We start from the raw sequence: 26,358 nt of genomic DNA, 5'->3' as shown, positions 1-26,358 counted from the left end.
ACCACAGCTCCGCATTGAGAGGTGCCCAGACAGTCCTATTCAAGAACCACTCTCTGCAATTAGAGAAAGCCCACACATAGTGATGAAGACCCAGTACAGCCACAAATAAATAAATTATTCTTTAAAAAAAAAAAGTATTTACTGAGCACCTTCAGCATAGTCTTCCCATAGACACGGCATCTGGCTGGAAGCTTAGAGAACAAATAGCCAGACGAAGGTAGGGAGGCAAAGAATGGGAAAAGCATTCCGGGCCAAAGGAGCAGCCTGTGTGAGGACTAACAGGCAAAGGCAGCACTTTGGTGGGCCAGAGCAGGCTGGACCACAGAGTGTGGGGTAGGGCAGGGTGGGATAAACTGGAGGCTTGAGCTGGACTCATCTCTCAAGGCCTATAGTAGATGACGGGGCTTGACAACACCTTCCCCATTCTTGCCCTGGCAATGCAGTTTGGGAGTCTGAACTCAGCTCAAGGGAATGGAGTCGTCACCCGATTTACTTACCAATGATTGGCTCTGGGAGGGCTGTGTGACCAGTTCTGGTCAATGAAGAGTTGAGACAAGGCCCACATACTCCTAGACTCAGGTTTTGTGAGCCAGTGCATTTATTTATTGGAGAAGGAAGTGGCAACCCACTCCAGTATTCTTACCTGGGAAATCTCATGGACAGAGGAGCTTGGTGGGCTAGTGGGTTACAGTCCATGGGATCGCAAGAGTCAGTCATGACTAACTAAACCATCACATTTCTTTATGGTTTAAGTCAGTAATAGTTTGATATTTTGTTATTAGCAAAAAGCATATATTGGTATAAACCACCATAAGGACTCTGGACTTTACCTTAAGAATGATGGGGAGAATGTTAACTCTGAAGAATGTTAACATGGAAATATTTTCTTTTTAAAAATATCACTCAGGGTACAAAGTCAAGAAGAGGGGGAAGAGTGAAATGGGAGAACCCAGCTGGGAGGAACAGGCTGTTTAGGGCGGCAATGAGCTTCCCATCAGCGTAGTGAGTGAGCAGGAGCTGGACCGCCATCTGTCGAGGGCAAGAGCTGGGCATGATGATATCTCTTAGTTCTTGTCTGCTGATAAGATTTGACAGTTCTGCAGACGGCCTCCTACTTCCTGCTTCCCTGAGAATTACAAGAGCCTTGGCATGAGTAAAATTCCCAGACTTAGGAGCAGCCCAGTTACTCGAGGGACTCCTAACCTGCCCTTTCTCTCCTACTTCCCTGCTTTATTTTCCTCCACGGCACTTGTCATCTGTAAATATGTGGAGTATTTTCCCTATTTACTTAGTTCACTGTTCCTCCCGTAGAACTTCATGCTATCCAACCTGGTGGCCACATGTGGCTGTTCGATCACTTGAGATGCAGAGTCTAAATTGAGATATGCTGTCAATATAAACTACAGAACGGAGGTTGAAAGCTTAGTATGAAAAAGAATGTAGAGTATCTAATCAATTAAACAAATATTGATCGCATATTGAAATGATAAAATTATGGATGTTGGTGTTGTTTACTGACTAAATCATGTCCCAACTCTTTTGTGACCCTATGGACTATAGCCCACCAGGCTCCTCTGTCCATGGGATTCTCCAGGCAAGAATATTAGAGTGGGTTGCCATTTCCTTCTCAGGGGATCTTCCTAATCCAGGGATCGAATCTGAGTCTCTTGCATTGCAGGCAGTTTCTTTACTACTGAACCACCAGGGAAGTCCGATATAATGGGTATATTTGCTTAAATAACTATATTATTAAAATAAATTTCACCTGTTTCATTTTTCTTTTTAAAATCCAGCTACTAAAAGTTTTTACTTACTCATGTGGGGCACATTATTTTTCTACTGGACAGTATTATACCAGACCAAGGACTGGCAAACTATGGCCCATGGGCCAAATTCAGCCAGTAACCTGTCTTTGTGTAGCTCACGAGCCAAGAATGTTACATTCTTAAAGGACTGTAAGAAAGCAAACAAAGACAAATATGCAACAGAGGCTGTATGTGGCCCACAAAGCATAAAATATTTACTTCTAGCCGTTTACAGAAAATGTTTACACTAGACTATAAGATTGACACAGGCAGGAACTTCTATCAGCTTTGTTCTTCACTGTGTCCCCAATGCCTACAACAATAGGAGCACTGCCCGGCACACATTTGGTGTTCAATAAGCATTTGATGAACGAATGAATGGATGAATGAATGAATGAATCGATATGTTGCCAAACCTTACATGACTGCCTTTTGTTCCTACCCTGGAGGCTGCCTGCCAACTGGCCTGGCTGCCCCCAAGGGCAGAGATGTGCCTTTTCCTATATAACCCATTACACAGCTAAACATGGGGCTGTAGGTTGGGGGTGAGGGCAGGAGAGACACATGCAGAGTAGCGTGCTGCTTCATCCCACCCTTGTAGAGGTCAGCACCACCCTGTCCAGTCCTGCTGCCAAGAGCTTTGAGGGTGGGAGAGACAGATGAGACTCACCCACCCCTTAAATCAAAGAAGTCCAGATCCCTCTAGGGACAAGCTCTTGCAGGAGAGAGGGGATCAGCCTTGGCCTGGGGCGGCTGGGATTGGGGTTATGCCTTCTTCAGGGTTCGGTTCTTCTCCAAGGAGCCTATCAGTGGCAGGCAAGGTGATCCAGAGCCCACAGAAGTAGGCCCAGCAGAAATGAGGTTCTGCCAGCCCCAAGAAGGATGCTGTGGCTTTGATAGATTAGAAACCAGAACCTGGCCATGAAAGGACTTTAATGCTTTAGATTAAACTGGGTTTGGACGGATTTGTTTTTGGCTCCTTTGTGCTTACCTTTTACATTCCTTATGATAAAATTGCCCCTGACCATCTCCACCCACCCAGCACATGCAGTGAGAAAGGGGCTAGGATGTTGGTGGCTCTCTTTGCCCATATATAACCCAGAGAGAAAAAAGAAAGCGGTGTGTGGCCCTTGCTGAGGCAACAGAGACAGTGACCTGATGTCCCCTAGAGATGCTCAAACCATTCCTCAGAGCGGGTAGGCTAGGCTCGCTTGTGCGGAAAATAGCACTGTTTCATGGAAAGCGTGGACTTTGAAATCAGACCCACTTCCCAGCAGGGCGTTGCTTCATTTTCCCGGGCCTCCGTTTCCCACTCTGTAGACTGGCTGACGGTGCCGGTTGCGGTGAGCACCAGAGTAGGGGCTGAGCAGAGTGCCTGGCATACAGACGGCCCTCGGTGAACAGCAGTCATGACTGACCCTCCTCACTTAGGAGACAATTCCATCACCAGGAGCCCGAGCAGGGAACAGTTTAGACTGCTCCTACCTGTGTGATGTGGCCAAGAAAGCCTCTGGCCTGGAGAGGCCCTAGTACAGCTCATTTGGAGCCAGGGGAGAAGAGGGGGTCACTAACTACCAGAGTGAGAACCAGTCTCTAGTCTGCAGACCTCCCACCCCCACCCTCTCTCCCACCCACCACCTTTGTCCAGGCTCAGAGCTCCTGGGATGTGGAAGTAAGAACTTGGCAGCTTCTGGCTTTCCTTCCTTCTCTCCCTCCCTCCTCCCTTTATTTGTTATTTGTTACATGGGCTGTAATTAAGAAGGGAAAATCTGTGAAAATTAAATGATTCTGAAGGGGCCGAATAGAGACTGGCAGGAATGAGGGGTGAGGGGAAGGAACTGGAGGAAGGTTGTGCCCTGCCTGCTTCTTAAACGCCCTTTGGAGAAAGGATGCTGGAGGAAGTACTGGGAGCCACCCCTTGTTGCCTCTTCTGGAAACCCAACTGAAGGTGTACAAAGCCCTGGGCCAGACAGAGTTGGACTAGGCCTTACTCAAGAGGATGGTAGCCTGGCGGAGGAGACAGACACCTACATAGATAACTACACCGCAGATGACAGCCAGAACCTGCGCCCCTGTCCAGACCTCTGTTCTCTTCTTGACTTGGGATGAACAAGCCCTCCAGAACAATGCCTCAGGGGAAAGTGGGGCTCCTTTTAAATTTGTCCGAAATGTAACCTCCCTTTTGGGTGGTCCCTTTAGGTGGCCTCAGAGAGAGACCACCCAACGCAGCCTGGGGTGGGGATGGTCAGGTAAGACTTCCCGGAGGCAGTAACATTGACACAGGGCTTTGAGGGCTGCTCAGGAGTTTAGCACCCTGGCATGGGGCGAGGGGGAAAGTAGAGTTGAATTTTTAGGCAGAGGGAGCAGCCTGTGTGAAGGCTGGTGACAGGTCCAGTGTGTGAAGGGAATAAGGGATGTGTGCCAGCTGCGTGTGAGCACATGCTTCCTTTGTGGCTCAGTAAAGAATCTGCCTGCAATGCGGGAGACTAGGGTTTAATCTCTGGATTGGGAAGATCCCCGGGAGAAGGGGATGACTACCAGCATTCTTGCCCAGAGAATCCCATGAACAGAGGAGCGTGGCAGGCTACAATCCATCACAAAGAGTGAGACACAACTGAGTGACTCACACACACACACACACACACACACACACACGAATCGGGGCTGGAGGCAGGCGGGGAGGTCAGGCAGCCTCAAACACTGTCCTCAGGAGCTTGGGGATCTTGGTCTGTGGATGACAGACGTCATCTGAGGAGGCATCTATGCCCCAATTTACAGGTGAAGGTCGTGACTGAAGTGCTGAGATGTGAAGACCTTGCCCAGTGTCCCCAAACTGTGATCTGGGCCTGGAGGGCAGGCGCCGACCTCGGCTTGCCTCTGATAACAGTGTTAATGACTCTAATTCACTTTAGTCCATTAACGAGTCTTTATTGAGCAGGAGCAGGCGCCAGGAGTGTGCGGGTGTGAGCTGCCACGTGGGCCTTAGAGCCCTGCTCCCAGAGAAGACAGCCACATGAGCCTCCCTAGACAGCCATCTAGAAGGCCAAGAAGTCTCCTCCTGCCCCCTCACCACCCTGGGGCTGCAATGATCCTCCTGGCCAATGAAGCCTCCATTCAGGGAGTGGATGGTAGACAAGGAGGCAGGCTATCACTGTAATTGCTTGTGACCTAGCCTCAGCCTGCTCCTTCTTAGGCGCCAGCCTAGACCTTAAGAAGGTGGTGGGGGTGTGTGTGGTAGGACTGGGTCAGATGAGGCAAGGGTTTCTTCCCACCTGACAGAAGGGTACAGAAGCAGCCACAGTAGCACCCAGAGGAAGAAGGGAGTCATCCCGGCTCCCAGAACGAGTCCCCTGGCCAGCTGCCCTCTTCAGCTCCCACTGTGTGCTGGCAAGGGGAAAGGTGGGGCTATTGCTGGGCCCCCTGAAGGAGGTCTAGGAACTCAGGCTGACGGCAGGGTCCTGGAGCACAGGAGGACCCTACCGTTCAGCTTAGCCTGTAATAGGAATGAATTATGCATATGCATGAGACCTCATGATTATGAATGCTAGGAAGAAGCCTAAATGCTTTCAGGGGCTGGCTCAGCTAGGCTTGGGACAAGGCAGAGGTCTCTGATTTCCACCATCCCTGTAGAACTAGGGCTGTGGCATATGTGGCTGACAGCTATCAGAGCAGCTGGAGCAAGAACCCCAGTTGCTGTCTTGGCTCTACTCCTGTCTTTCCCTAAGACACAGAGCGAATCACTGCCCTGCCTTAGACCTCAGCTATCCCATCTGCAGAATGGGCATGCATGCTAAGTAGCTTCAGTCATGTCTGACTCTTTGCAACCCTATGGACCTTAGCCCACCAGGCTCCTCTGCCCATGGGATTTTCCAGGCAAGAATACTGGAGTGGGTTGCTATTTCCTCCTCCAGGGGATCTTCCTGACTCAGGGATTGAACCGTCTCCTGCATTGGCAGGTGAGTTCTTTGCCACTAGCGCCTCCTGGGAAGCCCTGCAGAGTGGGAATAAGTCTCCATTCAAATGCCTCCAAGAGTTGGGCTGAAGGCCAAATCCAAGGAATAGCCATCATGTGGATTGGATTCCCTTGGAAGTTTAAGAAGGGTCTTTAAGAGTCAGAAGTTGCTCAAGACTCTCAGTCAAGGTCACAGAGAAGTAGTGCTGCATATTAACTCCTTTCACAGACTCGAAAACAGTGGCCCAGAAAAGTGGAGAGACTTGACCAAGATTATACTAGTAGGTTTCTAAGCCCTGTGGCCTTTCCATGGTCAACTTTAGGACCCTGCACAGGGCTGCTCTCCCCAGCCTAGGCACTTATGCTGTTTCCTGTCACTCCATCAGGGCTTTCTGAGCCATTTGTTTTTATTGTCTGAATGTTGGGTGGCCTGCAAGAGGGGCTGGCGTCTGCCTGTGAGTATAAAACTGACAAGAGGTGCTGGCGGAGTGTGGAAACTGTCAGCAGAGCAGCCGCCTGTGAAATTAACATGATATCGAAAGCGTCAATGTTTATTTACTGGAAATATCTGGACAGGATGCAAAACAGGCCTGCAGCTGCTGCCTCAAGGGTGAGGATGAGGGTCACTCAGCTTGTCCCTTCTTGCCAGCTACCAGGCCCTGCTGGCAGAATCAGCTGACCCCCTCATTGAAACTCCCATCCTCTTCTTGACTTGCTGAGGAGCACGCTCTCAGGGAGATGGTGCGGGTTCATTTAAGGTTATCCAAAAGTGATCTCCCTCCTGTCTCAGGATTCCAGAGATGGTGAGTCTTGTATCTGGTAAATGAGGGTGGGTCCTTGTTCCCACAGCAGCCCGCCCCAAGCCCCAGCTGATTGGGCCAGATTGAGGTCACCTGACTAAAATGTGGCCAATCACAGTGTGTCTCATGGGAATTTGAAATTGGGGCACAGAGATTAGGTTAGCTGCAGGGAACTGAGACTGGAGATTGTGTTGGCTCCAGGCAGGGGCTACCATCTCGGGGTGGGTGGTCAATCTCAGCTAAGAGCATGCTGATGAGTGAGGGGAAATCTTGGTTACCCGGAATGAGGAAGAGAAAGGAGCAGATACATGAAGGTGAACAGAGATGAGAGACCGCCTAGCTCCTGGTAGAGATAGACACAGACACATGGTTTTCAGCTTAGGGTAGGGAAGTCTTACATCTTCCTGTCTTACAGTTCGTTGTGCATTTGTTTCTTCCCATTTCTCTGTAACTTGACATTCAAAGTATACTTTGGGGGGAAAGGGCAGAAATCTACTGAAACTGGCCATAAGACGAGATTGAGCCTAGGATTTGACATGACAAGAAACAGACCCTCAGATAAAGTGTGGAATTATCTAAGAAGGCTGAAGGGGAGGTCTGTAGTCCATAGCATGTGGTAGCAAAACTACTAACTATTATAGTTATTGGGGTCCAGACCTGAGAGCCAGGCTCAAGGGACCACTGAGAAAGGCAGAATCAAGAACACTCCCTCTAGCTTGCCTCTGCATCTCTTGGCATCCTCTGTGTGTTGGACATATGGTTCTTGGTAGCTCCCAGGTTCACATTTCCGAGCCTCAACTCCATAGAAAAACCAATATTGGCATTCTCTAGTTCTCAAATTCAAATATCCTAAGGAAGGGTTCTGATTAGCCACACTTGGGGCAAATCCCAAATTCTTGTCCACTCACACCAGCAAGGAGCTGTGGGTTGGGTACAGATTGGCCGAGCTTGTGTTGACACCCTCTACAAAGCTGGGCCATGTCCAGGGGGTGGGTCCATAAGAAGACAGCAATTCCTAGTCATACCACATGGTTGGAGGTGTAGGCACCTCACACAAAGCAGACAGAACAATTGAAATCCACTCCATTCTTTGAGCACAGAAATCTGGGGCATCAGTGTTAGCTGAGGGGTCTGGAGACCCCTCCTCCCATGGGCCTCGGTTCTTGGTAAGGACACAAAGAAGAATCTGAGGTCTTACCTGTTGCAAGAAAGTTTACTGAAGTCAAGGAAAGAAAAAACAGAGAAAACACTTCAAGAGAGAGATGGGCCAGGCCAGGGGAGACAATGGCCCTGGAGGGCTGGGGTGCAGAGTTTTTAAGACAAGGTCATTTGCATAATCCAGGGAGTCATTGATTGACAACTGCAGGTTATATAACAAGATGGTCTACTGTGCATGTCCTTCCCATAATTCAGTCTCAGATGTATGTATTCATGTAATATCTATGAGCAGTTTTGAGTCCAGTGGCCACCAAAGGTTACTTTAGTACACGATAGTATGAAGTGTGAGCATGTGCTACAGGGAGAGTCCTGCCAGTTGGCCAGTGGGGAATTCTTGCAGCACCCCAACTATTTTGGAGTACTGATGGGGGCACATTTGGGGTGAGGCTGGTAAATTGTTTGGTGGGATTAGGTGGCCATTGGATGTTTAGCTGAAGAGGCCACCTCTCACTGCTGTCTTCTAACTTTCTGCCTAACATCAGACCTGCTCCCATCACCTACTTCTCTCCAGAGGACACAGGTTGGCATCTACTGATGACTATTGTGCAGTGTGGGACTGAAAGCCTTTTTCTAATTCCCCTTTTGCTACAGGGAAGTTTTCATTGCACTTAAGCTGGTGTCCATGCCCTCCCCTCACCATGATGACAGGTCAGGAGCATGGATAGGTGGTAAACTACCATTCAGCCCAGTGTTCCCAACTTGACTGGTGACAAGAATCAGCAGAGCACCATCCCAGACATTTGGATTCAGTATGGCTGGACTGGGCCTGGGAATCAGAATTCTGACCTTGTCCTATCTGGAGGATGACTTGGGAATCACTGATTTAGGCCACGCAGGGTAAATGTCTCACCTGGCCAAAAATGAGACCAAAGTAGAGGAATAGATGACACCTTGGTGTGGACCCACCCTGGGAAGTTTTGTACGTGGTGGTCCGCACCCTGGCAGCACATGAGAATCACCTGGGGAACTCAAGGATCCTATTACTCAGGAAGAACCCAGACCAGTGAAGTCAGGATCTCTGAGAGTAGGAAGTTTCTTTTTGTTTTTTATTTTTTAAGTATGTACTTATTTATTTGGCTACATTGGGTCTTAGTTGTGGCTCATGGGATTTTCACTTTTGCATGCAGTCTTCTCTCCAGCTGGGCGTAGGCTCGAGAGCACGTGGATTTAGTTGCCCCCATGGCATGTGGATTCTTAGTTCCCCGACCAGGGATTGAACACGTGTCTCCTGCATTGGAAGGCAAATTCTTAACCACTGGGCCGCCAAGGAAGTCGCTGAGAGTGGGAGTTAAATAGCAGTTTAGTTGCTTCAAGTTTTTAAAGGTTCCCTGGTGACTTCACTGTGCAGCCAGGGTTGAGAACCACACTGATCTAGAGAAAGTCACCGTTTCACTGCACTCACACTCTTACTTACAGACCCCCACCCCGCCCATAGCCTAAAAGAGGTGGCCTTCCATATCTTCTGGCCCTGCCTCAGCTGATTGGACCAAGGGTGGACACCGCATGTAATCCTGGCCCATCATAGTTTCTATTGGGAATTTAGAATTGAATGCAAAGGCTGAGTGAGTGGCCGTGGAGAGCTGAGGTTGCCCTCTTAAGGGAGCTGTGCTCAGTCAGACACCCCCTGGTTGGGCAGCAGAGCAAGGAGCAGGTGACCTGAGCCACTGTGCATCCTGAGGCTGAACCAAGAGGAGAGAGAAGCGGTTTACTGTGATGAATTTCCCTTACGGCAACTCCCTTATTAGACTCCCTTATGGCAATCCTAATGGCAACCCCTTTGTTAAAGAACATCTTTAAACGGACTTCTGTTCATTGCACTCAAATTGTTTTGGATACCCCAGCCCAAGAGCCCTCCTCCCCCCTGCTGCCTCCATGGATCCACCCTGGAGGCCCAGGGAAGGCCAACAGCTGACGCCTACTGGGCACATGCCACAAGCAGGTACCTTCCACGGGTTTTGTCTCCAAGCTTCTCAGCACCCCTGTAAAGTGGGAATGACCATCACCGTTCTAAGGGGAAGTGCGGTGCTGTGCCCCAGGCTGCCTGACTGATTAGTGTGGAGAGGAAACATAAAGCTGGGTGTGCCAAACCACTTCCAATGCATCTCGCCAGAAGCCAGTTATGCAGAGCAGGGCAGAGTGGAGGTCTTGCTGCAATAGGGAGTGGAGGGCCACTGCTTGCCCTCCGCCAGAGCGGGGTCAGAGCATGAGAGGAGGGGGGCTGACCATTTGAAAACAATCCCACTAGGACTTAGGCCCTGAGTTACTGTGGGAGACCTGAGGCCCAGGGACGCACCCAGGGCCCTCACAGCAGCTGGAGCTGCGACGACTCTCATCACCACTGTCACTGTTGTCGCACAGGCTACAGAGGGCTTTGTGAACCAGCTCACTCCTACCCCATCCCGTGTGAGTCCTTGCTGCTCTGATCACAATTTTTAAATATGTATTATTTGAGTGATTGGCTGGCTGGCGTCTGCTCCCCCATCAGATTCTAAGCTGGGCAGGAACTTTCCTCCGAACATTCCTGGTGCCTAGCCCAGTGCCTGGTGAGAGGAGGTGCTCAATGAATATGTTGAGAAGGAGGAAGAGAGAGAGTGCTCAACAGCAAGAATTATGACTCCATTTTCTAGATGGGGTGTGTGAAACCCAGAGAGGGGAAACCAAGTGGTCAGATCAGACAGGAAGCAATGGATCTGGGCGAGGACCTGACCCAGAGCAGGGAGGGAGGCCCAAGAAGACACAGCAGAAGTGAGATTTCAGAATGGCTGTAGGCATGAACAATCCTGGACAAATGAGTGTGGGACAGATGCCAATAAGGGCCCCATGGGACTCCTGGGCACAAGACCTTTCTGTCCCCCATTCTTTGTAGGCAAGACTCCAGCAGCTTCCAGGTCCTTCTCTGAGTTCCAAAGGGAAGAGCAGTTGCTAATCAAGCAAGGAGCAGCAATGAAACCACCTGAAGCAGAGGCTCATCAACATTAGGTGATAGACCATCTAGGACCCCTGGTGTTGTTCAGTTGCTCAGTCATGTACAACTCTTTGTGAACCCATGGACTGCAGCATGCCCGGCTTCCCCCATCCTTCACCATCTCCTGGAGTTTGCCTAAACTCATGTCCATTTGAGTCAGTGATGCTACCCAACCATCTCATCCTCTGTTGCTCCTCCTCCTCCTCTCAATCTTGCCCAGCATCCGGGTCTTTTCCATTGAGTTGGCTCTTCACATCAGGGGCCAAAGGATTGGAACATCAGCCTCAGCATCAGTCCTTCCAATGAATATTCAGGACTGATTTCTTTTAGGATTGACTGGTTTGATCTCCTTGCAGTCCAAGGAACCCTCAAGAGTCTTCTCCAGCATCACAGTTCAAAAGCATCAACTCTTTGGCGCTCAGCCTTATTTACGGTCCAACTCTCACATCCATACATGACTACTGGAAAACTTGGGACCCTGCATACATCCTAATCCTGTTAGCAACCCCACCCTATTGAAACTGCAGAAGAAACAAGAACGCAAGACTGTTACTGCCTTGATCCTTATCACATACACCTGCTTGACTATATAACTTTTCCTGACTCACCAGGGAGAGGGGCACAGGTCTTGAGGTGTGAGTCTACTGTGTTCCCCCTTTGCCTGGCAAAGTAATAAAACCACTTTTTCCTTCTCCTCCATAATCTGTCTTCATGTTCCTGTTTTGCATCAGTGCACAGAGAGCCAAGATTTTGGCGACAAGATATAAAAGTGATGGTGGGGTCCTGAGTGAAGCCCTTTCCTTTGACAGAGACCTCCCTGATGGGGAACCACCCCTCCCAGCAGGTGGAATGAGCAGCTCTCTTGGCAGCTCTCTCCAAGGCTGAGAACCACAGGCCCGACCCAGGGTGAGCAGGAGGTGGGTCACAAGCTGGAGAAGGTGAAAGCCCTGCAGAACCTCACTACAAGGCCCATTAGAAAATGTGCTTTTTTTTTTTTTTTAATGTGGACCATTTTTAAAGTCTTTATTGAATTTGTTACAGTACTGCTTCTGTTTCTTAATGCTTTTTGGTTTTTTGGCTCCATGTGATACCTAAGATCCCCAACTAGGGATCAAACCCACAACCTCTGCATTGGAAGGTGAAGTCTTGATCACTGGACCACCAGGAAAGTACCTATCCTTGTTTTTAATGTTGCTAAACATAGAGAAAGAGGCAGAGAGTTGAGCTTGTCTTTGCAATATGGAAAGACAACTATGATTGGTTGTCGCCATGGGCTCTTAATTTCTACCCTGATGGAACAAGTCTCCCGCTTGGGCAGGGCACCCGGTATTGGAGCTATGATTGGTTGTCACCATGGGCTCTTAATTTCTATCCTGATGAAACAAGTCTCCATCTTGGGCAGGGAACCCGGTATTGGAATGGATCTGGCTGCGTGTCAGGGACAAGCCCTGCATAGCTCACCACCTGTGAGTCTCCTGGTCCACAGCCCCATGCTTGTTCTGAATGTCCTGAATGAAGGCTGGGGGCTGGAAGCTGAACTGAGAAGGTGCCAATATATATAACAGGGAGTCCATAAGAATAATAACAGTAGAAGCAAACACTGATTGGTCAGTTGCTCCGTGCCAGACACCATTTGAAGTGCTTTGCAGGCATGATCTAATTTAATCCTCACAAGTTACATGGGCAACCTGCCCAAAGGCACACAGCTGGTATGTGGCAGAGCCAAGATTTAGACCCAGGTCGTCTGGCTCCAGATCTCACACTCTTGACATCCTACACTTGCCACTGTGACCAGCCTTCACCTCTTGGAATACTTTGTGTTTCAATGTGATTCAAATATTCAAGGTATGATTTTGCCTAATCCCAGGGCTGGCAGGCCCTAGGCCAGGGGATTGATTCAGAATTGGGAATTCAGCAATGGTGATGAGGAAAGCACTGTTTGGGGAAGTGACCTATACCATGAGCCAAAGGTTGCCAGGAAAAAAAAAGTGAGCGTGTGTGTGTGTGTGTGTGTGTGTGCGCGCGCGCGCGCGCGCGTGCATACACGATAGGGGAAGGGTTGGGGGATAGGGAGCTTCTTAAGCAGAGGGAAGAACATTTGGGGAGGTCTGGAGGGGAAGGAACTTGGGCATTTCAGGAAAAGGAGGTCAATGCAAGCTCTTGGGAACCCTCTGGAGCGAGGAAACTATACTGGGTCCTAAAAGCTCCCCCAGAGTCTTTGAGCCAGGTCCCTTCACAAACCTCCCGGGCTAAGTCCCACAAGGCACTTCTGGCCAGGATGCTGGCCTGTCGTTTGCATCCAGGTGGACGAGCACCACTGCGATTTATCTTGGGCTCAGTATCTGGGTGCCTCTGAGGAACCCCTATCATTCCTGGCCTCAGCCTAGTCGTGCCTTCTAACCCTGTAACGAAGAGGGCCCGGGCACAAGGGTCCGAAGTGGGGCGTGGGGATAAAGGGAGGGTCCCTCGGCCAAGCTCCTCGAGGCCGGCCCCTCCCAGTCCTAAGTTGGTCGCCTAGGAGACAGCTCCCGGTGCGCTCTCATTGGCCGGCCCCGGCTCCGAGGGTGGGAGCGAGGCTCTGGGCTGTTTTCCGCACGTGCACGTGCGTGCGCGGGCTCACGTGTGGGAGCAGGGTGCGGGAGCCTTGAGCACCGAGCGGATCTGGGCGCCCTGTGATCCCAGGAAGGAGGGAAGCGGCGGGAGGGGGGCGTGGACCCTTGGGAGGACCCAGATGGTCAGAGCTTGGTTGGTGGAGGCTCAGCCAGGGTGCACCTGTGACCTGCGGGAGGGGGCTGTCCTGTAGATCTGTGCTTTCGTGTGAGTGCTCAGGTGAGAGGAGCCAGTGTGGTATACCAGTGTGAACAGCTATTATCTGTACCAGAATGTACACTGAGGGTACTTGCTCACTTCAGGAGAAAGGCTTGTGTGTGGACACATAAATTGCTGCTTGTCTGTGTAGGAGAGTGTATGGGTTTGTATAAATGTGAGTTCTGCTGTGTGCACGTGTGCCCACTGGAGTGCGTGTATGTGTGTGCACGTGTGTAGCGGAGAAGTGTGCACCTCCCACACCTCAAATCTTTCCTCCATAGACTGAGACGTGTCATGTCACTCTCATGCTCAAGCACCCACCATAGCTCTCTATTGCCCCATGGCACCCTACAGAACACCCACCCCAGCTTCCCCAACCCTTCACACTCAAGTCTACTCTCCCTCCCCCAGGGACACGGAGAGTCACCAGGATCGGGGGTTCTGCCCCTGGTGCAGGGAAGGCTTCAAGGAAGGGCAGGTGTGAAGTGTTCAAAGCAGGTTTTCCTAAAACTAAGCCAGGGGGCCTGGAGCTGAGGGCCTTGGGACCCTCTAAAAACTGGGACTTACCTTTTCTCTCCCCTGTTTGCTCTCTTTACAGGAATGGTAACCTTCCCTTACGTCCCCACTGCCTGTGGGACTCCGGACTCCACAACTGTGGGGTGTTTACAGGTGTTGTTCCTTCAGCCACCTCCCCACCCCATCCTCCCCTGCCTGCCAGTGTGTTTGGGAAACTTCCTTTTTTGGGGAGGAGGTCTGGGGGTCAGCCAGGACCTGGGAGCCCATCATGGCCTCTTTAACCCTCTGCCTCACCTCAGAACAACCTCCCATCTAGCCCACCCTTCCAGCAGTCCTTTCTACCTCTGGGCAACTGCAGGAGCCCATCAAGCTTGCCATGTCCCTGTCCCTTCCAGCTGCCCCGCAGGACAAAGGAAACAGCTGTTCTCCCGGCTCCTAGCCAGCCAGGTGCCAGCCAGTGGCCGACCAGGCAGCCCTGCCCAGCACTTCAGGTGGCAGAGACTTCCATCAGTCCTACTTCTATGGTCCACCTGGACTCTCCGGCAGAGGGGCTTGTCCCTCTCCTCCTGGGCTGTCCTGCCTAGACGAGCTCTGGGAGTCCATCTGGTCCAACCCTAGCTGTGCAGAGAGAGGAAGGTGACACAGAGGGACAGGGGTGCACCCCAAGTGGCAAGAGACGGGCAGCCTCCCCAAGGAGGACATAAGGTGATCTCCGGAGTATGTGTGGGGAATGGGTGCTCTGATGGGCTTTGGCTGTCCCAGCTCCAGGCTGAGAGGCACCTGAGGAAGGCTAGGGGACTGGGTAAGTGGGCCTGAGGTGGCCAGCATTGGGGCAAGTGGAGGGGCCGGCAGGCCCCGTGGGCCTCTGTTCCAGGTGACTGCGCAGTCGGTATGGCGCATGGCCAGGGGGATTTATGGGCCCAGGCGCAGGGCTCGGCAGTAAATGTCGTTGTGCTAGAGGGCTGTAACTCTGCTTCGCCTCAGCAGCAGTGTGGGGGCAGGGAAGTAGACAGGGGACACTGCTGAGTTCTGGGGGGGAACCCTGAAGCTGGAAAGGAGTGGGGAGACCAAGCTGGTATTGTTCTCTCTCAGGCACTTGGGAGGGTCGGCCCAGGGCCTGCTGCAAGGTCACACCAAGCAGTGTCTTCCCCTCCCGGTGCTGGGCACTGGACAGAGCCCAGCAGACAGACACACAGAAAGCCTCACTCTGACCTGGCTCCATGCTGCCCGGGGCAGCTGCACACCCCTTCCAGCTGGGGCTGCTCCCTGCGCCCTTGGCGTGACCTGAAAGAGGCTCCAGAGCTGGCAGGCAATGGAAGGGATGAAGGTTTACTGTGCCTGTGTCTCTCCTCTTTATGACGCTGTATTTTTTAATGAGCTATGTAAATCTCTGCTGGTTGGAGAGCACAGTTAGGGCCTCCAGCTGCCCCCCCTCCTCTGGGGCTGGGTGCCCCTGGGGCTGGCCTGACCTTGTGCTTCCCGTGGGAAAGCTTTCTGGATGCCACAGTGGTTCTCACCCCCCAGTTCAGCTGAGTCAGAGCTGGTGCTACTACTGACTCATTTTGTGACCTCGGACCTGTCACTCCCCATCTCCGAACCTCAGTTTGCTCATCTGCAAAATGGGAGCACACACTGAGGCTTGTGAGGTGCCACAAGGTGTCTTAGCTGTGCAACTCTGCACAATGGCTAAGCCTCTCTGAGACTTGTGTTTCTCATCATCAAACAGGGAGACAGTCATGCTGATCACTGCTCTGGGCTCAGCTCTGGACCCTGGGAGTGGAGGACCACTGAGAGCGTCGGCAGTCCTCTTGCCTGCCTGGCTTTCTCTTTCCTCTGCTTCCAGCTTTATCTCAGCTTCTTTCCCCTCCTCTGTTCCCCCAGGGCATCCTGTCACTCCGTCGCCAGAACTGGCTGTCTCCATGGCAGTTTGACTGGGAGTGAGGGGGTAGGGACAGGGTGGAGCTGGTGGGAGATACAGGGACAGCCATGCTCTGCTCCTGCTGGGGTCACATCCAGGGCATGACTCGGCACGGGGGTTGGGGTGTGAAGGAACTGGGACAGGAGGGGGCTGGGGCTGAGACCCTGGGGCATCCCTCAGTCTCCGTGGCCTCAAGTCCACAATCTAGCCTTCCCAGGCCCAGAACTCACCTGGCCTGGGCTGGAGTGTAGAATGAGCCATAATAGGTTTATGAGGAGGCTGTAAATCCCTTTACAGGCTAAGCAATCAGTTCCCTGAGGCAGTCAGAGCCAGGGCTTAGATACATGGCCACTGATCTCAGGCCGCTGCCGTGTAGTCAGTCCGCAGTTGCAGGCAGGTACCAGGGCCAAATTGCTGGGTCCTTAGAACAGGCTGCCGGGCCCTGTGTATCATGCTCTGATCTCAGGAGCCCACAGAGATGTCTGGTCGACTGGGAGCCAGGAGGGAGAACTGATCAGCAGAAGCTTTGATCGTGACCCCCACCCATGTACTCACCCACCTATGCCAAGACACACTCTCCCTCACCAAATCATTCCCATCCCACAAAGGAAAGGGGCTGGAGGAGGCGATGGGACTGTACCCACTTCACAGATGAGAAGCTTGAGTCTAGAGTGGCTCAAAGTAGAGACCAGTTTGGTGCTTTCTTTTGCCATGAAGTACTTGTGCCCTGAGTATGAATCCTGGCTTTGTCACCTACCTGGTGGGAAACCCCAGGACCACTTGTCCTCCTTGAGACTCAGCATTCTCATCCAAAAGGCAGCATATGGGAACATCCTTGTGAAAGGATAAAATAAGAAATGTGGGTAAAGTGTCTGACCTGGTGCCTGGCACAGGCCTTGAGAAACAACAGCTCTTACTATGATTGCTGTATTACCCCTGGTGTTCCCGCCACCTGCTTCTGTTTGAAAGGACAATGCACCAGGGGCAGCAAACTTAGGCTCAAGTCCTGGCTCTTACTTACCAGCTGTAGATCCATCTATAGGTCTGTAGCCATCACTTAAGCCCCCCGTGCTCAGTTGCTTCAGTCGTATCTGACTCTTTGTGATCCTATGGACTGTAGCACACCAGGCTCCTCTGTCAGGGATTCTCCATGGACACCAGAGTGGGTTGCCATGCCCTCCTCCAGGAGATCTTCCTGATCCAGTGATCCAGCGATCTAGCGTCTCCTGTCTCCTGCCTTGTAGGCAGATTCTTCACTGCTGAGCTACCAGGGAAGCCCCCTAAGTCCCCTGCTCCTGGGTAAACTTGTAGAGAGATCTGTGCACCAGTGAGTGGTTCCTGAAAGGGAAAAGGCACCTTTTTCCATGGAGGTTCCTGGGGAGGATGACTTCCATCAGTGGCTACATCGACACTTGCATCCAGCATGCCCTTTCACCATGTGACTTTGCAGCACCTCCCACCCAGAGCTGGGTCTAACCTCCCACCCCTCAATCTAGGTGGGCCTTGCCTTAACCAATGGAATGCAGTAAACTTGAAGCTGTGGGACTTCTGGCCTAGGCCTCAAGAGACCTGGCATCTTCCATTTAGCCCTCCTGGAGCGCTGAGCTACCATAAGGAAGTCCGGCTAGCCTACTGGAGAGACCATGTGGAAAGAGAGAAGCCTGCCAGCCTCCGGTCCTCCTAGCCTCCCCAGCTGAGACAACAGACATGGTCAGAAACCACCCTGGACCTTTCAGCCCCAGTCGGGGTTTCTTAACTAACACCAGGCAGAGCAGAGATGAGCGGTCCTGACCAAACCTGCCCAGCTTAGGAAGCTGAGAACAAATGAATGGTTGCTTAGTTTTGGAGAGCAACAACAGATAACTGATACAGTCCTTTAGGCTTTCTGTACCATCTTTACCCAGACTGGGTCTGGATGAGGTGGAGCTCCCTGGCATCAGTTGATTGGACAGGAGATGAGCACCTGACTCAGAGGCAGCTGATACATTGGCTGGCCGGTGACCAATCAGATTTTTCTTCTCTGGAGGCTATGAATGAAGAGATCGGAGATCCTACCTAGCAAGGAAGATTATGAAAGCTGCTGAAGCTGGATTTTGGAATGGGAGCTGAGGATGACTTTCAACCCTGTGTAGGCTATCATGTCATCAGAGGACATCTAATAGGGGAGAGCTGCAGGAAAGCTGACCGACCGTGGAAGCAGGTTCTGTGAAGGCCCCAATAAATCACTTCACTCCAGTTGGTCTGCTCTGACCTTGCTCCTGGGACCTCACGACCCATGACTTCAGGTCCTGAGTTCAAGGCTCAAGGTCCCCTGGGACTCTTTAATAGCTGCCCAGGGTCTATACTGCTCCTCTGGCCACTCTTTTTCTATCCTGGGCAGTCAGGGGTGAGAGCTTAGAGTCTGCTACCACCTTCCCCACATGGGCCCCTAAGCCTCCAGTGGCAAATCAGAGGATATGACCAGGTTTGGTTTCTACCCCAACCCCACTGGAGTTCCAGCTCTTTGGGATCCCCATCATGTTTCCCACACAGTAGTTCAACCACCACTTCTCTGCCTGTCCATAACGATATCATGCTGATAAAAGTGGTCCTATTGTACACCACACAGGTGCCACACCTGAGATGGTGTTTGAACCAAGGTCTGCTGAGTCCAAAGTCCATGCCCCAAACACCACTCTGCTGTGTGCTCTAGGCAGGTTATTTTCCATCTCTGAGGGGTACACTGGTGTCGGGGTTGGGGGGGGGCATAGCGTTTGCTGCTCCCTCTAATACTCCCCCTGCTCAATGCTATCCTTGGCCCAATCCACTTGCTTGTCCAAGGGGAGGCTCCCAGTCTTATCACCCCTTCTCTTTATAGTATGCTGTCTCCTGCTGGAAGCTGTCTCTGGCCTTGGTCTTCTGGGAAGCAGGCTAAACTCTCAGGATTCAGTATCTTGCCTTTTCCCCAGTAGCTTGGACCCAGGGTGAAACATGAGCAGAGCAGCCAGTATCCTATAGGGCCTGATGAGGAAGGACACTCTGAGCCCACAACCCCACTGGGCCTGAGGCAGACTGGGGCCATGCAGTGAGTGGTATCCATTCCTACTCTTTCTCTGTTGGAGGCTGTGAGGTTGTGGAGAAAGTAGCCCCTCCAGTCTGGCATTCCATGCTATTCCACCTTAAATCTTAGGATTTTCAGCAGTTGAGTTCAGTCTTCTTTAGGTGAAGGTCCCATGGTTAGTAAAGGGCCACACTAAACCTAGGCTGCCGAGCTCCCAGTGTGGACTTTTCCCAGTGTCCAGGTTCTTTTGCTTGGGCCAACCCAGTCCCCCAGCCCAGGGTGCTCACATTCCGCTGAACTGACTCTCTCCCCCATCTGAAAACAACCTCACAATTTTCCCATGTCCTGAATTTCCTCAGGGGTCCAGTTCCTTCCCAATAGCCAAGAAGATATTGGTCCTGCTCTTACCAGAACCTGGTGAGGCCCCAGGGATCCTGGAACCCCAGATGGGTTAACTAACAATCCCCTGGCTGCCTTTTGCATGCAGACAGTGTCTGTCAGTGCATCAGGTTTGGGGTGACAGAGAGCCTGCGCTCTGGTCTCTCTGGAGATGGATAGGGCTCCTGGGTTCTTGAGCCTCATGTGAGACCACTAACCTCTTATTGTATACATGCTGCCCACCATGTTCAACGACTCCTCTCCCTCCCCTTGGCCTCCCCAAAATTGTCTTCTGCCAGATGGGGCTCCCCAGACCTGGTCCTGAGAAGCCCTGAGTCAGGCTAAGAAGTCTGTGGCTCTAGAACTTCCAAAGCTGGTGCTGTTACTGAGAAGTTGTGTGACTTTGGCTAAGCTCCCACCTTCTCTGGTCCTGGCTTATCAGCAGAGTTGGACTCAACAGTAATGATCATCCTCACTGTTGGCAGTGGTTTTACTGAGTGCCAGGCACTACATAGGTGGCGCTAGTGCCAATTCGATCCCTAGGTTGGGAAGATCCCCTGGAGGAGGGCATGGCAACCCACTCCAGTATTCTTGCCTGGAGAATCCCCATGGACAGAGGAGCTTGGCTAGCTAGAGTCCATGGGGTCCCAAAGAGTTGGACATGACTGAAGCGACCTACCACAGCACAGGCACTACATCACTCAACAAATATATCTATGCTCCCTCATTTCACCTCCTAACGACCTGCATAAGATTGTCTTTATGCTACAGATGAGAAGACCAAGAAGCTCAGAGGGGTTAAGAAACAATCCAAACAGCTAGTAAGTACTAGAATAGGACCTCAAACTCAGACCTGACTTCAAACCTCAGAGTCTTATCATCGCTAGTCTAGGCTGCCCCAGGTCTCCCAGGGACCAGCCACCTTCCCCGCACCAACATCCTAGGATCCTAGAGAGAGAGAGGATCCTATTTCTTCTCAGAGATAAAATCATAGTTCAGAGGGCTTGAGGCTTCCCCAGAGCCAGGGACAGTCTGGGATGGTGGTTGGGAGATGTGGACAAGTGTACAAAGACCATACCAGCTGGGAGCCTGGAGCAGAGCCGGCTCTTGGGAATGTCTGTAAATTGAATGAATGAGTGACTGAGTGTTGACTCCATGCCAGACTCTGCTCACCCTGTCATCCCACCAGAAGCTTGGTTTAGAAGTTGCTAGGCATGCTGTTGGGCTCCCCTGGTGGCTCAGATCATAAAGAATCTGCCCGCAATGCAGGAGACCTGGGTTCAATCCCTGGGTTGGGAAGATGCCCTGGAGAAGGGAATGGCTACCCACTCCAGTATTCTTGCCTGGAGAATTCCATGGACAGAGGAGCCTGGTGGACCCCAGTCCATGGGGTCGTAAAGAGTCAGACACGGCTGAGCAACTTTCACCTTCACTTTCACCAAGCATGTTGCTACCTAGTTCATGCCAGCTTGGGTGGGGGGGTGTGAACCCCAGGAGGAGCTCTGACTGGAGGAGCTGCATTCTGGAAGTTTCTTGTTGCCAAAGGCTGACTTGTCTATTGCTTCCCCTCACCCCCAAGTTCAGCTAAGCCTGTGCCTGTGGGTTCCTGCGTCGCTGGATTCTCCTCTAGTCCGAGGGTTAATGGGCAGCAGGGTCGCCCTGGGCCTACTGTGGGGCGCAATCCAAGGAGTACCTGAGGAGAAAGGGGAAACTTGGAGAGGCGAAGGCAATAATCTCTGAACCCGGGGCCCCTCCCTGTCCAACAGAGGTGGGGGGTGAGTACGTGGTCTGCAGGAGGAGCTACTGCCCCAGCTTCTCGAGCCCGTGGATTCTGGGAAAGTTACAAGGTGACCTGCCTGGCTCTTCGCACTTCTGTCTCCCAGAACAGCCTTTTCTAGAGTTGAATTTGGAGTGTCTCGGTTTGGTGTGAATGAACAGGGCGCTTCTGACTCTCCTGGTCAGCTCACATGCAGGTGGATCCCAATCCCAAACTGGGAACCCTTCAAAGCCCAGGGTAAGCTCAGAGTAAAGCCTGGTGGAAGATGAGGCAAGACTTGGGTGGTGACTTGGGTCCAGGCAGTCCTCAGGACAGCCCCAGAACTGCATTTCCCAGCCTCAAAGACTTGGTGCTCTACACGGGAAGTGGCATAAGCAGGCATTTGATAAATGCTTATGGAAAGAAGGCTTGGAAAGAGATGGTGTACCCAGTCCCTGGATAGGTCCAGGTCAGCTGCAAGCGGCTTCTGCCTGGGGGGACCCAACACCAGAGTGGGTGGAAGTGATGATGCTCATGGGCTTAGGACTCCCCTGGGGGTCTAGAGCCCTGGCTATCCAGGCAAAGCTTATGGTCACCGCTGGGCAGCTGTCCTGGGCAAAGCCTCTGGAAGTCCATGGAGGTGGCCCACCCCTGGCATGCCCCCCACCCTGACCCCATGGAGATCCCTTAGGAGCCCCGCCCCCCCCACAGTGAGATAATAATGACCATAATGAGAACAGTCACCCACACATGTGCACAGCGCTTTACAGGTTACAAAGTGTTTCACATACATCATCTCATCAATTCCTCACAACAGCCCTGTGAGGTAGGCAGGGCGGGGAGTAGCGTTTCCATTTGTACAGATGTGGAGGCTGAGGCCCAGAGAGGGTTGATGGCCTTTCCGAGGCCACACAGCAAGTCGGCAGCAGAGCTGGGACCAGAGTTAGGCCTTGGCGCCCGGCTCTCTCCACTGACTGTGCTGTCCTCCAGAGGACCCCAGCCCCTGCCCAGAGTCTCAGCCACACCCGAGCCAGGCCGCCCTGCCCCCGGCAGCAGTGCTGCCTGGCAGCTCAGCAGACAGGCCCTCATCCCCACTGGGCAGCCCTGTCCCCTCCACCCGCTCTCTGCAAACAGCCAGCCCAGAGCTGGGCCCAGACCCACCACCCAACCTGCTCCTGGGGACCGCCCTGGCAGGGTGGGCAGGCAGGCGGGTGGGGCTGGAACCTCCTTCCCTGTTTTCCTGAGTGATCCCTCCCCACAGGGGAAGAGAAGAGGAAGGAGGAAGAGGAGGAGGAGGAAGAGAAAAAAAAACAAGAAACTGAGTTGGAAGAGGGCCCTGGAGCAATCAGGACGTCAAAAGTTTGCATTCCGACTAGCTATAGGAAATAGCTTTTTTTTTTCTCTTTTTATTATTTCAAGTTTTCATAAAAATCCATAATTATTGAAACCCAAGTTACAGAGGAAGTTCGTAACTTTTTTATTGAACTATTGACTGTGCCGCATCAAGTTGGTTCGTCAGCTTCCGGCTCCAGTCTGTCAACGAGTGCCCCTGTGTAGGTGGGGTCCCCAGGCCTGGACTTCTGAGGTCCTGGTAGGAAGAGGGCAGGCGGTGAGGGCCGGCGGGGGCAGCAGGGGACGGGGTGGGAGGGAGAAAAAGTGTGTGTGCGGAGGGGTCGGGAGGAGGTGGGAAGGGCTGGGGAGCCCGCGGAGGGCGGCCAGGCCCCTCCTCCTGCCCGGCGCACCCGGGGGTCCCTGCCCCCCGCCCCGTCCTCATATCATCTTCATGTTGAACTTGCGAGGCGCGTCGGCGGAGCTGATGCCTGCGTCCGACTTGCGGGGCACGTACTCAATTTCGATGTTGTGCTTCGTGTTACCCTTGCCCCGGCTCCAGAGAAACAGCAGCACCAGACAGAAGAGGACGACGCCCAGGAAAGAGATGAAGCCCATGGTGGTGGCAATGATGAGGGTCTTGATGTCGAAGGGGAAAGGCACGGTGGCGCGGGTGCTGTTGGCCTCTCCCTCGCCCGGCTGGTTGGAGATGAAGGCGAAGGTCTTGTTGGGCTGATGGGGCCAATCCGGCGAGTAGCTGCGCACATGCAGGTGGGCAGGCATGGAGTCGTTGCCGCCCGCGTTGGCCGCGATGCACAGGTACGTGCCGTTGTCCTGTACCTGGGCGTAGCGCACCTCCAGCGTGCCGTCAGGGAAGACCGTGAGTCGCCCGTTGCTCTTGGCCGAGACCAGGTGCTTGCGGGGCGAGAGCCAGAGGATGGCGGGCGGCGGGTCGCCATCCGCCCGGCACACAAACTGCACCGTGTGGCCCTCGTCCACGAACACCTGCTGGGCCTTGCGGTCCCGGATGCGGGCGCGGCGGCAGGTGAAGTAATTGGGCAGGAGTACGTCGGGGAAGTCCTTGAACTCCTTGCCCTGGACGAACTCGGGCGTGGCACACGTGGGCTGCTGCCGGTTGAAGTTGAGCCGCCAGCGGCGCCGGAACACCCACAGGAGCCGGCAGTCGCAGGCCAGCGGGTTAGAGTCCAGGATGAGGGTCTCCAGGTTGCCCACCGAGTGGAAGGCCGACTCCTCCAGCGTGGTCAGCTGGTTGCCGGAGACATTGAGCACGCGCAGGTAGTTGAGGCCGCGGAAGGCGTAGGGCTCCACCACGGCCAGCTGCCCGCCCACCAGCTGGATCTCCTGCAGCCTGAGCAGCTCATGCAACATGGAGCCCTCGATGGTGCTGATGGGGTTGTAGGAGAGGTTGAGGAAGCGGAGATAGACCAGGTGGCGCACGGCCAGGTAGGGCACAGCGGTCAGGTTGCAGTGTGTGATGGACAGGGACGTCAGGTTGAGGCCGTAGAGGCAGTTGGGAGTCATGGTGTCCAGGTAGGGCCAGTGCGAGATCTCCAAGACCTTGAGCCGGTACAGCCTCTTGAAGGAATAGTCCCGGATGGCATTGATGTTGAGGTGCCGCAGCCGCAGGACGATGAGACCGTGCAGGTGGGACAGCGCCTCCGTGGGGATGGAGGTCAGATTGCATTTCTCCAGCGTTAGCTGCTCCAGGCTATTGAGGCCGCTGAAGGCTCGGTGGGAGATGTAGACGAGGTCGTTGTCGCCAACCTCCAGCGACTTGAGGTTGTACAGGTCCTGGAACATGTAGTCCAGCAGGATGACGATCTTGTTCTCGCTGATGTCCAGCTTGGTCAGGTTACTGAGGCCGGTGAAGACGCCCAGGGGGATGAGCTTCAGGCGGTTGCTGCGGAGCCCCAGCGTCCGGAGGTTGAAGAGGTTGTTGAAGGCGCCGGGCTCCACGGCGCTCACGATGTTTTCGTTGAGCTCCAGCTCCTCCAGGTGCGGGAAGCTGGCAAACTCGTCCTGGTTGAGCGTTTTGATGCGGTTCTTGCCCAGGTCCAGCAGGCGGGTCTCGGTGGGGATGCCTTCCGGCACCGCCACGAAGCGCTTCCGGTGGCAGAGCACCGCGCGGTCCTGGGCAGAGCACTCGCAGCGGGGCGGGCAGCCCGTGGCCGATCCTGACAGCACCGAGCCCAGCACCAGCAGGAGGATGGGCTGCCAGCAGGCCAGGAGGGGGCTGGGCATGCTCCTCGCGCCCCCCGCCAGCATCCTCTCGCTCACCTGCGGCCAGGAGCAAGCACAGCACAGAGGAGGTGGTTAGAGGACAGTGATCGCTGGTCCCCCGCCCCGAGCCCTGTGTGCCCCTGTGCCCTCCTGCCCCGTCAAGATGTCCCTGACCCAGAGAGAGAGGCAGGGGTCCAGAGTGGCGTATGACACCTGTCTGGATTGTCAACACAGTGAGGTCCAGATATCGAGGCCAGAGGAACTCCTGCCACCCCATGCTGCTTCCTCCTTGCTCCTTACCCTGCCTAGAGCCCTTCTAAAGGACTGTCCCACATCCCTGGGATCCAGTGGCTTCATGGATGGGGTGAGGTCACTTCTGGTGATCCTGGAATTGGCACCCTAGGCTGTATCCACCTCCTTTTCATTTTACATTTATAGGCAGTGGGACTCCCAGCGTGCATCCCACCCCCCACCTGGCACCCTGAGCTTTAGCTTCCCCTGGTGCTCATCAGGGATAAAGCTAGACCTGCTGAGCTGCCCTCGGGGCTCACAGAGGGGATCAAAGGGGCTCAAAGGCTGAGGCCTCTAGGAATGGCCAACAGAGCAGCACATCTGGGCCCCAGTTGGGAAAGGGCTTTTGAGGCTACTGGGGTCCACCCTCTCGGCCTTCAGCCTGAACATTCCCAGGCACAGAGACCATGGCCCCCTCCCTATCAACAATGAGCTAAGCCCAAAGCCAAGAACCCTGGGCAACCAGCATACCCAGTGGTTCCTGCCATTGTCTGCGAGTCTGCTCCCCATGGGGTTTCTGGATCAGTGGAGGGCACCCCCTTCCAGAAAGCCAGGACCCAGCCCTGAGGCCTCCCCAAGGAACCTCTGCAACTCTCACAGTCCTCCAGGTCCCCATGGCGACCCACCCAGGCAGGCTGCTGAGCTCAGGCTCCTGCTCCTCTTTCCTCCGGGAATGCCCCTCCCTCATGTGTGGAAACCCCATTTGCAAGGCCTAATTGAGTCCACTGCCCTAAGAAGCTTTTTCTGTTGCCCAGTTGGCAGTGTACTTCCCTCCAAAGAACACCCACCCCTCTCAACCAGGCTTCATCTGTCTGTCTCTCCAGGTTCCAATCACTGTCTTCTGAGTACCAGGGTCCTGTCTGATGGGGGAGCAGTCAGACCCCCACAGCCCAGGATGGCACAGACAGCCCCACATTGTAGCACTGGGGATGGGAGACTTCTTACAGTTGGGTCCCGAGGAATGTGCAGGACTTGGGTGGTGGTGACTAGGGAGATCCGCTTGAGGACAGGCTGCAGGCGTCCCCACACACAATTACTCTCTCCTCGTGGGTTCAGAGGCCACTTGCTCCCACTTCTGCCCAGAACGCTCTTCCGTCCTCTATCTCTGTTCCACCCCACAGGAAATTGGCCCAGTAGAGTACTTAGGGGGTTGGGAGGACTAGTATGGACTCCCTGAACAATAGAGGTTAGACCAATGGTCTCTGGGGTCCAAGCTGAAGCCCTTTTGTTCGTGGGGTGAAGATCCCACCCAGCCTGGCACCTTTGGGGCTCTGCTGCCATCCACATAGCCCACACCCGTGGCCCTGAGGGGGCCTCACTGCAGGAAGGGGGTGCTCCGGC

At 53.4% G+C, this 26,358-nt stretch overlaps 1 protein-coding gene across 4 annotated transcripts in view; it reads right to left on the bottom strand.

The window, feature by feature from the left end:
* Positions 1-21,891: 21,891 nt before the first annotated feature.
* LINGO1 (leucine rich repeat and Ig domain containing 1) overlaps positions 21,892-26,358 on the bottom strand; it is a 213,411-nt gene continuing 208,944 nt past the window's right edge. For all 4 annotated transcript variants that reach the window (XM_070477598.1, XM_070477595.1, XM_070477599.1 and 1 more), the window contains one exon: positions 21,892-24,783. In XM_070477598.1, coding sequence (XP_070333699.1) covers positions 22,927-24,771 — 1,845 coding nt within the window. In that variant the 5' untranslated portion in view covers positions 24,772-24,783 and the 3' untranslated portion in view covers positions 21,892-22,926. The remainder of the gene's footprint in view (positions 24,784-26,358) is intronic.

The sequence above is a fragment of the Odocoileus virginianus genome, chromosome 16, assembly GCF_023699985.2.
Source record: "Odocoileus virginianus isolate 20LAN1187 ecotype Illinois chromosome 16, Ovbor_1.2, whole genome shotgun sequence".
Taxonomy (NCBI): domain Eukaryota; kingdom Metazoa; phylum Chordata; class Mammalia; order Artiodactyla; family Cervidae; genus Odocoileus; species Odocoileus virginianus.
The sequence above is the reverse complement of the archived record's forward strand: the minus strand, read 5'-3'. Positions and strand labels throughout refer to the sequence as shown.